Source organism: Castor canadensis, chromosome 4 (genome assembly GCF_047511655.1).
Source record: "Castor canadensis chromosome 4, mCasCan1.hap1v2, whole genome shotgun sequence".
Classification (NCBI taxonomy): Eukaryota; Metazoa; Chordata; class Mammalia; order Rodentia; family Castoridae; genus Castor; species Castor canadensis.
In genome coordinates, this window is record NC_133389.1 from 91,030,193 (window position 1) to 91,047,347 (window position 17,155).

At 37.8% G+C, this 17,155-nt stretch overlaps 1 protein-coding gene across 3 annotated transcripts in view; it reads left to right on the forward strand.

The window, feature by feature from the left end:
• The window catches only part of Acmsd (aminocarboxymuconate semialdehyde decarboxylase), a 65,775-nt gene that overhangs the window by 14,708 nt on the left and 33,912 nt on the right, over positions 1-17,155 (forward strand). For all 3 annotated transcript variants that reach the window (XM_074070619.1, XM_074070618.1, XM_074070620.1), the window contains exons 3-8: positions 729-825; positions 3,086-3,135; positions 3,237-3,473; positions 6,911-7,004; positions 8,927-9,022; positions 10,277-10,449. In XM_074070619.1, the coding sequence (XP_073926720.1) occupies positions 729-825; positions 3,086-3,135; positions 3,237-3,473; positions 6,911-7,004; positions 8,927-9,022; positions 10,277-10,449 (747 nt within the window). The remainder of the gene's footprint in view (positions 1-728; positions 826-3,085; positions 3,136-3,236; positions 3,474-6,910; positions 7,005-8,926; positions 9,023-10,276; positions 10,450-17,155) is intronic.

Consider the following 17,155-nt stretch of genomic DNA (forward strand, 5'->3'; position numbering starts at 1 on the left):
GAGCATCTTAAATATATCACTTTTTTACCTGTCAACTTTTTAAAAGATACACTTTTAAAAAATGGTGTACATAGGCAGGCATGATACCTGCTGGAAGTGAGCAGCACAGCACCAAATTTTTTTTTAATTTTTATTTTATTCATATGTGCATACAATGTTTGGGTCATTTCTCCCCCTTCACCCCGCCCCCTCCCTTAGCCCCCCTCAGCACCAAATTTTTAAGTGCATTTCTGGTGATTCACTTCATTGCCCCCTCCTCCAAAAGGTGTTGATGTCAGTGAGTCCCACACTTAAACTTGCTTACTCTCATCACCCATATGCTGCTTCTCTATAAAACATGAGAATGGGGCTTGATGGTCTATCTCAAACAACCTTTCCAAGTCCAAAATTTTGTACACCTAATGTTTTCTAGACACTGGCCCATCCTCTTGGGTCTCATAGTCAATTGTTGAGATCAGCAAGATCATCCATCCTTTGTCATGCAGGCCAGAAAGGCCAGGACCATGACCTTTCTATCTCAGTTCACCCACAAGGCATACCCCTTCAACACCAGGTCAGAAAAAGACATGAGGTGGGCAATTCTATTAAATGAACAGATACCTACTTTTGTGAGGATTAAATAAAAATTCCTAAAAATATTAGAGAAGCATGTTCCAAAGCATACAAGAAAAGTTTAATCCAAATGGGCTTTTTAGATTGCCTTTTCTAATGTTAATTTTCTGTTCCAGAGAGAAGCCAAGATGGTGAAAGATGGGAAGGTCTTCAGAGTGGTCCAAGAGAACTGTTGGGACCCAGAAGTTAGGATTAGAGAAATGGATCAGAAAGGTACTTATGATGAGAAATGCTACCAATGTAAACAACATCTGATGTAAAAGCAATGTTTGCCCTTAAAGTCTATTGATCATTTGGCATGAGTTACCTGATGACAACTTCTGGTCACCTTTTCTCTGCCAGGCCAACCTGTTTCAGCTTCACTAGTGGAGGGAAGGACCTTCCACCACAATCCCTTACAGAATGGAATTAAAATGCTTTCAAATAAGTTATACCCTATTTTAAAATAGAATACTATATCATCTAAAAGATAATAGTGGCATTTTATTATTTAAAACATGTTCATTTGTATCATGGAATCAATTGAAAGAGTAAAATTAGAAATCACAGATTAAGGAAACCAGTTGCCTGGTTAGTCAGACTTGGGATCCAATTTCTTTCTGTAGTTTGTCTCAGTGCACCATGCATAGAATATCCCCACTGACACGTAAGGAGTAAAAGTGGAAACACTTTTTTAAAAAGTTAATCAGAGCTGGGTACCTGTGATTAATGCCATAATCCTAGCTACTTGGGAAGGCTAGGATAGGGAGGATCACAGTTCAAGACCAGCCCAGGCAAATAACACACAATAGCCCATCTTCAAAATAATCAGAGCAAAATGGACTGAAGATGTGGCTCAAGCAGTAGAGAGTCTGCTTTGCAAGTGTAAAGCCCTAAATTCAAACCCCAATCACACACACATACACACAAAAAAAATGTTAATCATGCAATCTCAGAATGCCCTGTGATGAAAACAATTCAGGAATTTGAAAGAAAAGAATTAGGAAATTTTTGTCTCAAAGCCGAGTTGCTGAACAACTTTAAGAACTGCTTGCACTCCTTATCTTGTATCTAAGAAAATCAAACAGATCCTCACAATTTAAACAAATTTCAAAGATTATCTAAAATACAATATAATGGCATGTTATATTTTCACTCATTAGGTAGCTGGTGGTGCCACCTGAGGAGAGCATGCTCAAAAAAGTGCACTGAGACTTCTGCACACAAATAGATCATGTAGGCCTATGGGCTGTGATGGGGAACTCACCACCACTATCATTGTCATATCTGAATTGTGACATTGGCCATCTAGATTTGAACCAGAAAACAAACAAACCATATACACAAAGAAAAGGGCAGTTTAGAACTATCATTTTTCTAATCAAAGACAAATTTTTAAGAAGTTCAGATATGCACACAGAGATGACAGGAGAGTTTCACTGTATTCCAAGGTCTGGAAAAAGGAGTCAGTCCAAAATGATGAGTAAGGGTTCCCTGACATATAACAATCTGATACAGATACCTCTGTTCAGATATTGCTTTATACAGTTTTAACAATTAAAAATATGTCTCAGTGGCCTTTAAATGGAACTCTTCAGAAAGTCTGAAGTTCCTCAGTAGATTATTCCACAAAACAAAGTGTACATACCCCTGTGCTATGAGTATACTAGGGTGTGAGAGGCCTGGAGAAGAACAAGCTTCCTAGATCTCCAGCAAGGTTTTGCTGCAAACATGGAGCAAGAGCAAGGGCCCATCCTTTCAAGCAGAAAACTAGTGGGAATGAGACTTTGCTGACTTGGTGTCAGAAATCATTTATAGTTGCCATACAGATGAAGTGTGTGTGTCTCTCCTTCGGTTTTTGTTGTATGCTTCATTCCATGGTTGTCCTTGAGAAAACAGAGAAAACAGTCATGACTAACCTTTACTGTACTTACTTCACTGACTTTGTACTACATACTGGTATAAGTACCCAATACATACTATCTCATTTAAACCCTACACCAACTCTGAGTGGTGGGCTTTCTTAAAGACAACATATTTTTTGGCTTCCAGGATCCTGGATTCTGAAGCTAAACTTAGGATCCTGGATATTCCAGACCATGATACTCCATCCAGACTGACTTAAGAGCTGAATTAAGGGGGCTACAAGATAAATTTTGTCATGACCCAAGATGGAAAGTCCTAAAAAAAATGTTGGAGAAATGTCTTGCCTAAAGAAAATTTCACAGGAAGGAGGGTAGAAGAGACCCTTGGTAAATAGAATCAGCTTATTTTTCTTAAATGATCTCACTTTTGTTCAACCTTTACCTCTCTCCAGAAAACCTGATGCAGGAATGAGAAAGGGGTTAAGAGGAAGGGAATGGGGAGGAATAAATAGCAAGGGAAGGAGGACAAGAGGAGATTGGGATGGAGGCTTGCTGGCCTCTTGGCCCTGGGAAAGAAAAGAGTACCTGGGCTTTCTCACAGTTTTGCCTTCCTTTGTGTCTATGTCTAGGAGTAACAGTGCAAGTTCTTTCCACGGTTCCCATCATGTTTAGCTACTGGGTGAGTGTGAAATTTTAAACCATCTTCTTGGTGGTGAAGGCTCAGAACAGTTTCCCAAACGGTAGACAAGTCTGTGGTTTTCCCTTTTCTATTTCCACCAGGCCAAACCTCAGGACACTTTGGACCTTTGCCAGTTTTTAAACAATGACCTAGCTGGCACTGTTGCAAGATACCCCCGGAGGTTTGTGGGTCTGGGAACATTACCCATGCAGGCTCCTGAGATGGCCATCAAGGAGATGGAGCGCTGTGTGAAGGAGTTGGGGTTTCCAGGTGTCCAAATTGGCTCCCACATCAACATGTGGGACCTGAACCAGCAGGAACTCTTCCCAGTCTACGCAGTAAGTATGCAGCTGTCAGTCAGCCAACAGGCATCCACAGAAAGCCTAGCTAGAGCTGGGTGTTGGAGGGGAGATGAAGAAGCTATCTCACTAGGGAGATGACAGACAGGCAATGACTTTAAATATAGGTAGGAAATGTGGAAACCTTCTACCAAAACCCCTCCCAAGAAAGGACTGTGTCATTCCACAGAAGAAGGATGGTAGAAGTACTTCCTAGCCAACCCTGAGTTAACTCAATGATGAAATATCTCCTCTTTCTATCACACTCACTTGTCTTCTAATCTTTTATTTGGAAATCTAAGTATCACTCTCATCACTGCCATTGTGCATAAGAACCATGTTAATATACAAAAAATATTTTTGCTTTGGAAAAATTCTTAATATTTTTCAAAAATATGAGATAATTTGAAGAAATCATGGAAAATACAGAAAAGCATAAGGAGAAAAACAAACATCACCCTTAATCCTGCCACACAAAGTGAATACTATTATAGTTCATTTTATTTTTTAAATTTGCATGTATCTATATTTTAACAAAATTGGAATTTTGTTATGTGATTTCATATCCTAATCGAGACTCTCCAAACTAAATGAAAATTATCTTAGTACATGATTCTTAAAAATATACATAATATTCCAATGTATGTTTTTTAAATTTATTTAAACAATCCTCAATTAAGAAACTTTTAAAGCCACATATTTTGAAGATGTATAATAAAAATATGTAATGAAAAGTAATGCCATGGAAATATTAACATTTGATTAAACTAGATGGTGGGTAGATGATGTTTGTTGTACTATTGTTTATACTTTCTATATTCAAAATATTTATAACAAAATATATGTTCAAATAAATAAATAAATAAAATATATGTTCAAAAAATTCAGTACCATCCATTTCTGAAGTACCCAACCTCAAGTGTTCATCATTTCTCCAGTCTTCCTCTCCTTCCTGTTCTTTATGTAACTGAACCTGCAATCCTCAGTACCAGAATTTAAGAACCATGATTTTTTGATCATTTGTATTTTTAAATTCCTTATTTCTCTCCTATAATTATGGTATGGTATTGTTTTCTATTATTTTCATTGTAAATGCAAAATCTTTAATAATAAATTAAATAGATGTTTGTGGGCTCACCAGGCACTCTATTCACTGTCATTTATTCATTTAATATTTATTGAGCTCTAATTTCATGCTAAAAAAATTCCATGTTTGTATCTATGGTGACTGCTCACCAGTTGGGGGAATTGCCTGTCAGATTACCTCCTAATGATCTGAAAGATTTAATATTCCTCTGAATATTGAACTCCCTGAAGCTTACTGGCTGCAGTGGTTTAGCTGATGCAGTGAATGTTTTCTGGAAACTTTAATGAGCTCTAAAAAAGGATTTATTTACTTGTGTATCCAAGTTGTTTCAGCTCAGTGTGAACAAGACTTCAGCTGCAAGTCATTTTATTATTCATCAAAATTAGATTTATGAATTACTAAGTGGCTTAGAAAGTAACAGCTGTTGGTTGGGGGTCCACATAGATATTTTGATTGTGTAATTAGCTTGGTCCCATCAATCATTCTAACTGTTTGGGGGGTGCTGCCAGTCTGTGAGGGACTCTGGAGCACATTATGACCCCAGTTGACTTGTGATGTCCCAGGGTTGTCAGAACATTTGTTTGGTTAGCAAGGTTTGCCTGCCTCACTGCTCTCTAGCTGGCGTCAGTAAAGTGCTCAAACAAATGGGAGGAACTTTTGAGAGCCACTGAGTTGACTTTGTCATTTCAAAATAAGCCTGGTATTCCGTGCATCTTATGGTCTCCATTATCTCCTAGACCTTTCTTCTTAGCAAGCGAACCTAATTATATACACTCAGGTCAGTTTTCAGGTACAAAAATGACGTTATTACCAGTATGAGGCAGACAGAATAGTAGCACCTGACTGCCTGGCTCTACCATTTATAAGTTACAATATCTGAGTAAGTTACTTGAATTCTGTCTGCCTCAATTTCCTTCTCTATAAAGCAAGGGGAATAAGAGTACTTACCTCATAAAGGATTAAACGAGTTAATAATTGTAAAATTCTTATAATAGCTTTGACACATGGTAAGTTCTCGGTAAAATGTTAGTTATGATTTTGAGTGTATAAATGACTTTGTGTTCTATACAATGCCTCACATGTAGAAAGATTATTTTTTAAACTGTTAACTTGAACTGAATAGAAATGAACCAATATAGGCATATAAAACAGTTTTATCATAATGAGTCAAATCCCACTAACATACCACAACTGTGCGTCTTTGCCAAGCCCAAGCCATTCGAAAAGCCAATATTCTCTTTACAATCTGCATCCATTATCAGAAATCAGTTAGTTCCTCTCCTTCAAAAGGCTATATCTCTCTATTCCCCAGAACCTGTTGAGTTAGAAATCTTCTTTAATTTACCAGTTGCCTGCCATTTCCAGAATACCCAGTTGTCCAAAATTGTTTTTCCATTTTTAAAATGCTTATACATACAATTGATATTGCATCAGCCTAGTTAATCCAAGTATTTATGTATGAACTGTAGGATGAGTCACTCTAGAACCCCAATACATTTGGAAAGAAAATGTTCTAAGGAAAATCTGTTTTGAACCTTGGTGAGCACTAATATTCAATGACTGTTGAGGGGACTTATCTTAGTTAAACATTTTGTTGAATAAAGTTCATTCTATCCAGACTGTATTTCCATTTCCCAGAAGGCTTTAAAGCAAGCTTGCCCATGACATTCATCTTAGTACCTTCCCAGCTCAAGCACAGAGAGCTCTTTTCTCTCTAACTTCATCCCATTTACAGCAGACTATTCAAAGACTGAGCTGGGCTCAGAGACTGCAAGAATGTCTGCAGATCCCAGAACTTATGTCCAGTAGAGTGGCTCCATGACTTGAATCAGCCTGGCCCAGCTCAGCCCTGAGACCTTGGCTCCCACTGCATCATTTCTGCACTTTCTACAGTCTCAGGTTTCAAAGTGGAGGAAAAGGAGGGGCACTCCTATCCTTATTCCCAGGATACCATCTCAACCAATCTTCCAAAACAGTGAAACAAGTAGGAGCCAGCAGGGCTCCTTCTTCAGCACGTGTGGGATTCCTTCTTCAGCATTTTGCCATCAGCCAGAACATTTGAGTGATGGGTGTTTTCTGTGATTTGTTATGCCAAACATTATATTAAATTCATCAACCTCAATGGTAAATTCACCAATTCCTTTTGTTAAGTGTAAGAGTACTTTTTATTTTCCAAGCAGGGGCAGAGTTTGTCAATGACTCTTTTAAACAGATTAAGAAGCAACTTGAAAAGTATTTCAGTTTATTTATTCAGACCAATATAGACTCAGAGATAAACAGGTCCCTAAAACAGTACCTTGTATTTGTTGACTCATCCAAATAACCTTCTCTTTCTTATTGCTTCTTGAAGGCAGCTGAAAAGCTGAACTGTTCTCTGTTTGTGCATCCCTGGGACATGCAGATGGATGGACGAATGGCCAAATACTGGCTCCCTTGGCTTGTAGGTTTGTGTTAGTTTGGGGTCTAGATCAGAAGACCAACTCTTGGGTTTTTCCAATCATTTGTGGAACTCTATTATGTCAAAGAGAAAATGTATGAATAATCAACAAATATCATCTATTGAGCTCTTACTCAGATAAGTACTACATACATTATCTCCTTTGATTTTAATCATATCCAGTATGATCATAAATAAATCATATCTTGAATCTACAAGGTTGGCATTATAATGACAATTTTATAGATGGAAAAACTGAGTCTTGAAGTGGTTAAGTAAGTTGTCCAAGTTTCACAGTTCATGAGAAAAAATGGAATTTACTCATATTTGCCTGATTGCAAAGGCATTTCACTACACAAACTTCCAAATAGTCTCCAAAAAAAGTAACCATGCCTTTTATAGTAGATGTTGTCAGGTATCAGCGGTTATAAATGAGAAACCTGGAATTCTAAGTAGGTCAACTTCTATCATCCAATGATCTGAAGTCTTAGGTTGTAGAAGACTGAGGCTTTCAATATTCCTGTTATTTGTTCTTCTCTTCTAACTTTTGCATCCTACAATATTTATTCATGATTCCACATGAGAGTGAGAGAAAGGGAAAGGGGAGAAACTTCCATTAGACCTATCCAATCTCTCATTATCAGGCCTGAAAAGAAGAAAAGGTGGAAAGCAGATGTAAAATTCTGAAGCTGCTTCCCTTTTAGAGCTTATATTCTAGCTAGAAGAAAGAGATGATAATCAAGTATATATATCATAAACAAAAATATGGACCAATTTCAGAATTTTCTTGTGGCTATAAAGGTGATTGGTAGAGTAGAAGATTCACAGTAGGAAAGGCTCATAATTCAATTCACATTGTAAATGTAACTTTGACCCCTCTATGGAGAATGGTCTGTAAGGCTATGGTTCAAATAATTAATGGAAAGCAGAATCACAGGATCAGAAGGAAGTGGTGCTGTCTCTCCCCCTGCCTTCAAGATGCTCTGCTCACAAACCACTTCCAGAATTCCCAGGAGGTCAAGGATCTAGGAGTAACCTCTGCTTGTAGAGCAGTGATGGGCATAAGGCACATCCAGTGAAGCTCTAGTTGGCAGCCCAGACAGTTAGCTTCCCCAGAAAGTACAGGGCACAGCTGGGGAATAGTAGAAAATCTCTGAATAACAATCTGAAAATCAGTCATCTGGCAATGGAGCCCAAATTGGCTCCTTAGGGGTAAACCATGCTGCTGCTTCTAGAAGCACAGACACTTGAAACAATTCACATTAATCCAATGATTTTTCAACATTATCTCCAAGAGGCAGCGAATAACACTAATAGTTAGTATTTAGTGAGTGATAACTCAGGTACTATCTGCTGGAGCCTCAAAATAATCCACTGGCAGGAACTAACCATTATTATTCTCCATATACAAATGAGGAAATTGAGACAAAGAGAAGGAACTAAAATTTATGGAAAGCCTCTAGTGTGAAGTTCTAACCAAGAACTTTGGCAACATAATTATTTGCGAATTCCATAAAAACCCTGCAAGGTAGATAATACTATCTTCATCTTACGTGTGAAGAAGTGCAGGCTCTGGAACATTAAATAATGTGTCAGAGGCCAGGAGGCAGAAATTGCAAGAGCTACCCATTCAGCTCAGACACCCTGCTTGCCCCACTGCATCCAAAACTGAAGTCACAAGAATCATGACAAAAGTTAGGTCCTTGGTTCCTCAACTGTTCTAGCCATTAGATGACTCTCCCTGCAAGTGACAAATGGGAAGCTTCAGATGTACAACCTGTGTGCAGCCAAACCATGCTAGGGTACGGGGGCCCCATGTTTCTTGGCACTACAGTTCCCAGACCTTAGCTGCTGTTCCCTAGACATAAAGTAATGCACTTCTTGCATAAGGAGACAAGCCCTGAACCTTGTGACATTTTCCTCTTTCAGGAATGCCAGCAGAGACCACCATCGCCATTTGCTCCATGATCATGGGTGGGGTGTTTGAGAAATTTCCTAAACTGAAAGTGTGTTTTGCACATGGAGGTAAGACCCTATTTGTATTAATCAGCTCAAGCTGCCATAATAAAATGCCACAGACTAAGTGACTTGAATGGCTTAAACAACAGACATTTATTTCCTCACAGTTCTGGAGGCTAGAAGTTCAAGATCAAGGTGTCGGCAGGGTTGTTTTCTAGTGAGGGCTTTCTTCCTAGCTCACAGATGTCCAGCTTCTCACTGTTCCCTTGCATAGAACGGTGCATACATGGGTGGGGAGAGAGGAAGGAGAGACAGGGTTCTGGCATCTCTTCCTCTTCTTATAAGGACATTCAATACCAGAGGATTAGGGTTCCAACTTCCAACTTCATGTAACCTTAAAGGTTCTGTCTCCAAATACAGTTAGAGTTTCAACATAAGAAAGATGTTTGGAGACATTTTGAGAGATACAATTCAGTCTTCCAACCATCATTCTAGTCATGTAATGCTTTAGGGATCAAAATGCATTTTTGTAATTGGTGTAGTTTTTGTTTTTTATTTTAAATCCCTCTAGTCAGACCATGAGCTCTCCAGTCCCTTCCATTCTCTATTGTTCACAAACAGGCCTACTTCATTCCTTTATATTGCTTGCCTGGTCCCTATAGATAATTGAGATTGTGACTCTTGGACACACCTACACATACATGTATATAAGACTGTACATGTTGTTCTCTAACGTACATTTCCTTCTTTACAATATAGAAAAAACATCTTTCCATGTCAATAAATACAGAGCTCCATCATTTCTGATGGCTTCATGGTATTACCTGTTATGGATATGCCATCATGATGTCACTCAACTGATAGGTTGTCTCAGCATTGTATTATAATCACAATGTATAATCACACTACATTGAAAATGCTGACTGTATATCATTACATACTTTTCTTTTCTCTTTGGGATACAGTTCTCAAGTCTGAAGTTCTAGATGAGTTTGTGTCATCTTTTCTGGGTCATCTTCTGGCATTTGGAACCCAACAAGTCCTTTGTAAATACTATTAATCAGAGGAGCTATGGCAAGTTCTTGCATATACCATCAGGACTGAAAGGAATTCTCCCCTCCTCTTTTTTTTCTAGACAGAGTCTTGTTATGTAGCTGAGGTTAACCTAGAACTCATTATGTAACCCAAGCTGTCCTCAAACTTGGGATCCTCCTACCTGAGCCTCCCAAGTGCTAGGACTACAGGTCTGTGCCACCATGTCCAACAAAAGGATTGCTTTTTAATTAACACTAGCCCCTCAATAATGAGTTTTACTTGCAGGTGGGGCTTTCCCTTTCATACTGGGAAGAATCTCCCATGGATTCAACATGCGCCCAGATCTATGTGCCCAGGACAATTCAAGTGACCCAAAGAAATACCTTGGTTCCTTTTACACGGACTCCTTGGTTCATGATCATCGGTCCCTCAAGCTGTTAACAGATGTCATAGGAAAGGTAAGCCAGGTCTGCCATTTGGATGGCTTATGGGAACAGAATGCTGGATCAGCAACCAGTCACTTAGCAAGTTAGACAATTTTTAGGGGAAAGGCTACTATGAATTAGTAAAAAGTATGAAAAATTTAATATGGTCATCTCTTGGCCTACATTCAATGAGTATGAAATTTCCCTCTGTCTTTTGTAGAGAATAGAATTGGTTGGAAGATATATTTTTAAAGCATCACATTTTACCCTCTGGCTGCAAGTTATTTATATTCCTCCTAAATGTAAAACATCCTCCCCCTACCAAGACTATCCCAAAAGTCTCATCCATCTCCAATATCACCTTGAAGTCCAAGATCTCATTATCTATATAAACTTGTGGGTAAGGCTTGTCATGTATGATTTCTCTCAGTCTAAAGAACCACAAAGTAAAGAGACAAGTCCCCTTGTATCCCTACACTTAATATAAAATGATGACACAAGCAAAGGATTGTTGCTATAGACCTTCCTATTCTAAAAGGGGAGAAAAACAAGAGGTTCAGCAAAGTGACTAGTCACCAGCAAATCTGAAATCTACCTGGCATACATTGGCATCTCCTTGATTCAAACTGAAAACACAGGAATGATTCACCATAGCTGTTGGTCTACCTGAATCATCCTTCTTTTAACATGAACATTAGCCTGTGTTTATAGGTGGGTAGTTTTTACAGACTGCTTCATGCTTGAACAAGGTTTGGAGTCCAGATTCTTCTTTTCAATTTGTTCTGCCTATTTCTTTCAGTCCAATCTGATACGGTTTCTTAATATAAATCTTTAAAACTTTGCAAGTCTTTTTGAATCTTGTTAAACTTCATACCAGTAGGCAAAAGCCTTACCCATAAATCTCTAAGAAAAGTCCTTCTTTTTATATGCATTTTATTAGTGTATATTAATTGTACAAAGAGGTTACACAATGGTGTTTCACACATACATATATTGTACATTGATCAGATGAACTCCCTGAAAAGTCCTCCTTTGAGTTACCTTGTGCTAAAGATGCTGGGTTAAACTTCCTGAAGCTCTTATTATTTGACTGAAAGATTCTTTGGATATTGCCCTAAATCACGTGAGGTCATAACAAAGACATTATAGTAGTCACATCTTGACTTCACTGTTATAGACTATATTTTTCTGAATGTGTCCTGGTTTTAATCTTTTCCAGAAAGCCATGTCTATATTTTAACATCATTTGTCATTGGAGGGGCTGGGGATTTTCAAACCCAATAATTCCTGGCTCCTTATATTTAACAGTCCTTCCTTTAAGGTGTTCCTCTTGCATTTTACTAGAAAGCAAGAAGGAGCCAGGCAGTTACAACATTTTATCAGGTAATTCCCTTAGCTATATCACCCAGTTCATGAAATGTATTTTCTGCTTTTCATATTACTGTAGATGACAGTGTTGCTTAATTTTTGCCACAATATAGCAAGGACCATGTTTCCTCTAGTTTCCAATAACATTTTCCTCATCCTCCCTTAATCCCTTGCTACAGTTTTCAGGCTTCTAATAAGTCTCTCATATTAAATGCTTTCCTCAATATCTGTACGTTTGTCATATAAAATGTTTTAGCATCTAGCTCTTGGGGTTGTTGACCTTTTTAGATAACTCTGTGTAGCTAAAATAAGACAGAATATTTTACACATTATGAATGTTCTCTAAGCCACTGAAGTGTATACTTAAAATGGTTAATTTTGTTATATGAATTTCATCTCAATTTTTTTGGTGGTAGTGGGGTTTGAACTCAGTATCTCATGTTTGTTAGGCAGGTGCTCTACCACTTGAGCCTCTCTGTCAGCCCTAGCTCAGTTTTAAAAAGTGAAATGAAGAGGCCTCTCTGCAAATTAGACTTTCAGCCTCTCCAATCAAAATATCTATTTATATATCCTTTTCTTTATTTTTAAAGAAGAAACCAAAAATTCCTGGTCTGCAAAATAGAAAGTGTTTTATCTCATAGTAAAAGAAATGGATCACTTTTAGGAACAACAGTGTCATTTTTTACAATAGGCATAAATCTGATTTTTGTCTTGGGTATATCATCTATGGGCTAGAAAATGAACCGATATAAAAAGAAACAAAAAATGAAAACAAAAGAAAAAAAAATTAACTACATTGGAGACCAATCAGGCCTAATGGCCCAAACTTCATCCATTTTCTGTAGCATCTATAGCAGTCTATTAAAGAGGTTCTAAAGGGTTAGGATGATCAGGAAAAGCTAAAAAGGTTTTTTTGTTTGTTTGTTTGTTTTCTTTTATTCATATGTGCATACAATGTTTGGGTCATTTCTCCCTCCTTCCCCCTCCCCTCCCTTACCCCCCCTACCCCCTCCTTCTCCCCCCACCCCCTCGCTACTAGGCAGAAACTATTCTGCCCTTATCTCTAATTTTGTTGAAGAGAGAATATAAGCAATAATAGGAAGGACCAAGGGTTTTTGCTAGTTGAAATAAGGATAGCTATACAGGGAGTTGACTTGCATTGCTTTCCTGTGTGTTATCTTCTATATAAAGGTTTTTACCATCAAAGAAAGATTTTATTTCCAGGGCTATGGCAGGCAGTATGCTATATATATTAGAAATACTTCCACCAATGTGGCTTAAAATAAAATGGTTTCTTACTTAATTCCTACCTAACTTGATCTTTCAGTTTATTTAATACTTCAGTCTCCAAGTATTTTGGTTAAATATCTTCCCATGCATTGCAGATTGCAAGACTCCTGGAAGGAGTAATAATATAACCTACTCTCTTTTCAAGAAGCTGTGGCCAGTGACTGTTCAAATCCTGGCTCCACCACTTATCAGCTGGTGGCCTTGAATATCAAGTCACTTAGCCCCCTCAGTCTCAATTTCCACAGCCATAAAGTGGGAGAGTTAAGGTGAAAAGTTAATATAATACTATGGCAAAAGACTATACAAATGTCACCTATCCCACTGCTTTAGAAATAGTAGGTGTTATGTTAATGTTTATTTAATTGAGTTGTGTAATCATCTTAGGGGTATGAAGCTAATCGTATTTTGCATTGGTTGAATTAAACCAGGCTCTTTCTCTAGGAAATTATGTGTCAGGGAACAAACTGAATCCCCAATATACTTGAATTTTTATAGTAAGACATGTTATGAGACAGTTACATTGTATTTCCTGCAAATGTTCCTAATAAGATATGCTAATGAAAGACAGTTAATTATTCCTTTTCCAGAAGAAAAACGAAACACATCCACTACTAGAAGTTATTTAGTAAGTCACATCTTTCAGTGTTTGCAGCATCCCCTGAACATCCCAGCAGGTGAGCAGTTTATTCCATTTCCCTGGCAGGAATATTTAATCGCTATTATTACCAGCTCAGTAAGTCTTTGATTTCATAGGGAGATAGATAGATTTGTGTTGCCACTGGATTCGGGGAGGGAAACAAATTTGGAGCATAGTGTTGGAGCTGAGAAATCTATTAGGATTATCCATGACTTTATTGCCTAATAAGGAAAGCCAGCATCTTCCTAAAATGTATGATTTAGGGACCCCAAATGAGGCATCTGTGGTACCTAAAAGGTCCATCATTAGAATTATTTCTTTGGATTTAACAGAACCCTTATTTATTTGTTGTCTTTAATATGGGTTCTCACTATGTAGCCCAGGCTAGCCTCAAATTTGTGACCCTCCTGCCTCAGCCTCCTGAATGTTGGATTATAGGTGTGCGCCACCAGACCTTGCTTTAATAGGATCTTTAGAAAATCTCTACTAAGACATCGCTCAAGTGGTAGAGGCCCTGTACCACCAAAAAGTAAATAATAAATCCCTACTAAAATATAGCAGATGTTGTGAAATGTCACATTATCACAATAGAGCAAATAACTTTAAAAACTGCTTCATGATCATGGTGGATCCTAAAGGAATGGAATCTTGGACCACAGACAAGAAGATAAGAAAATTCAGCTTCAGGGAGATCAGGATCAGGTATATGACTTGGGAACCTGAGATGTCATGAAAGCCTTGGGTATCCCAAGGAATTCAGATCAATAGAAAACAGAACATTTTATATGCTTTCTTAACCCAGGATTCGTCATGTATTCATTTAATACATAGCCAATTTGCAGTTATGTGAAAATAGGTGATAGAAATAGCAATAAAAAGTATTTTAACTCAAGTATTTATTAAGTATTTATCAAGAAGAGATTGGAGATGGGTGCCAGTGGCTCATGCCTGTAATCCTAGCTACTCAGGAGACAGAGATCAGGAGGATCGCAGTTTGAAGCCAGCCCAGGCAAATAGGTCACAAGACCCTATCTCAAAAAAACCCATCACAAAAAAGGGCTGGTGGAGTGGCTCAAGGTGTAGGCCCTGAATTCAAGCCCCAGTACCTCAAAAAAAAAAAGAGAGAGAGATTGATATTAAGCAGTGCAATATGTGACCTTCATCCTACAAGACTATACAACTCTTGAGGAATCTCTTCCCTGTCTCCCTTCCTCTCCTCTCCCTCAGAACAACAACAACAAAATCCAATTATCAAGAATTTCATTTCTAGTTCTTTTATGTCTTCTTTCCTCTTCCTTATAAAATTACTAACAAGCTAGAGATGGTCAAAAATTGACCAGACATTATCAATAAAAAGTACACAGATAGATATCAGTTAAGAAAAATTCACAAGTCAGATAATCTCAAGTGGATAATTAACCTCCTATAGAAAAGAGTTGTAAACAATAGCTACAAAATTATATTTAAATGTTGCCCGACCATGAGTTTGATGTTCTCCAGTGAGCATCCAAAATCAATTTCAGAAGGAAAGCAAGGAATATCTTAATCAAGGGGAATGAGTTATAGAATGTTTTTCATTTCTTTTTTTAGAATCATTTGACTTTTCCACATTAAAATAGAACAGACCCCCCCCCCTTAATATGTACTCAGATCTGAGAAAAGCATAATACTGAGAAGGGGAGAATTCCTAACTAGAAAGCAAAATTAATTTCTAGATTTCATTATCATGTAAATGTTCCTGATGAATGTACTATAATCACAATCACGGGACTTTAAAATTATATTGCATCTTGGAATTTGTAAACAACTTTAGTAAAAAGAGATAAAAGTAAGGACAAATGAACCTCCAGTGAATATCCACCAGACAGTTCAGAAGGAGATCAGCTGTTGGCACAGATGTGAGTAGACATAACTTTGGGTCTTTAGGGTTTCCTAAAGGCATGTGTATTTGCCTGATTTCATCTAGAAATGAATACAAAAATCTAGAAATAGATTTGTCAGTTTATCATGGCCTTCTTTTATTATGAACTTTCCTATATTATTTCATATAAATATATTCATAAAGCCTAGAAATCTTTTGCAGTGGAAAAAATGTTATTTGCCCTCACAAAATTTCATATTTAATTTAAAATATATTTAATATTTCAGGTACAGTTACATCCCCTCTTTCACACATTCAAGCATTTATTCCTTCAATACACATTTGTTTTTTTTTGTTTTGTTTTTTGTTTTTTTTTTTCTTTTTTTATTTCTCCCCCCTGCCCCACCCCCTCCCTTACCACCCACTCCACCCCCTCCCGCTCCCCCCCTCAATACCCAGCAGAAACTATTTTGCCCTTATCTCTAATTTTGTTGTAGAGAGAGTATAAGCAATAATAGGAAGGAACAAGGGGTTTTGCTGGTTGAGATAAGGATAGCTATACAGGGCATTGACTCACATTGATTTCCTGTGCATGGGTGTTACCTTCTAGGTTAATTCTTTTTAATCTAACCTTTTCTCTAGTTCCTGGTCCCCTTTTCCTATTGGCCTCAGTTGCTTTAAGGTATCTGCTTTAGTTTCTCTGCATTAAGGGCAACAAATGCTAGCTAGTTTTTTAGGTGTCTTACCTATCCTCACCCCTCCCTGTGTGCTCTCGCTTTTATCATGTGCTCATAGTCCAATCCCCTTGTTGTGTTTGCCCTTGATCTAATGTCCACATATGAGGGAGAACATACGATTTTTGGTCTTTTGAGCCAGGCTAACCTCACTCAGAATGATGTTCTCCAATTCCATCCATTTACCAGCGAATGATAACATTTCGTTCTTCTTCATGGCTGCATAAAATTCCATTGTGTATAGATACCACATTTTCTTAATCCATTCGTCAGTGCTGGGGCATCTTGGCTGTTTCCATAACTTGGCTATTGTGAATAGTGCCGCAATAAACATGGATGTGCAGGTGCCTCTGGAGTAACAGTCTTTTGGGTATATCCCCAAGAGTGGTATTGCTGGATCAAATGGTAGATCGATGTCCAGCTTTTTAAGTAGCCTCCAAATTTTTTTCCAGAGTGGTTGTACTAGTCTACATTCCCACCAACAGTGTAAGAGGGTTCCTTTTTCCCCGCATCCTCGCCAACACCTGTTGTTGGTGGTGTTGCTGATGATGGCTATTCTAACAGGGGTGAGGTGGAATCTTAGTGTGGTTTTAATTTGCATTTCCTTTATTGCTAGAGATGGTGAGCATTTTTTCATGTGTTTTCTGGCCATTTGAATTTCTTCTTTTGAGAAAGTTCTGTTTAGTTCACATGCCCATTTCTTTATTGGTTCATTAGTTTTGGGAGAATTTAGTTTTTTAAGTTCCCTGTATATTCTGGTTATCAGTCCTTTGTCTGATGTATAATTGGCAAATATTTTCTCCCACTCTGTGGGTGTTCTCTTCAGTTTAGAGACCATTTCTTTTGATG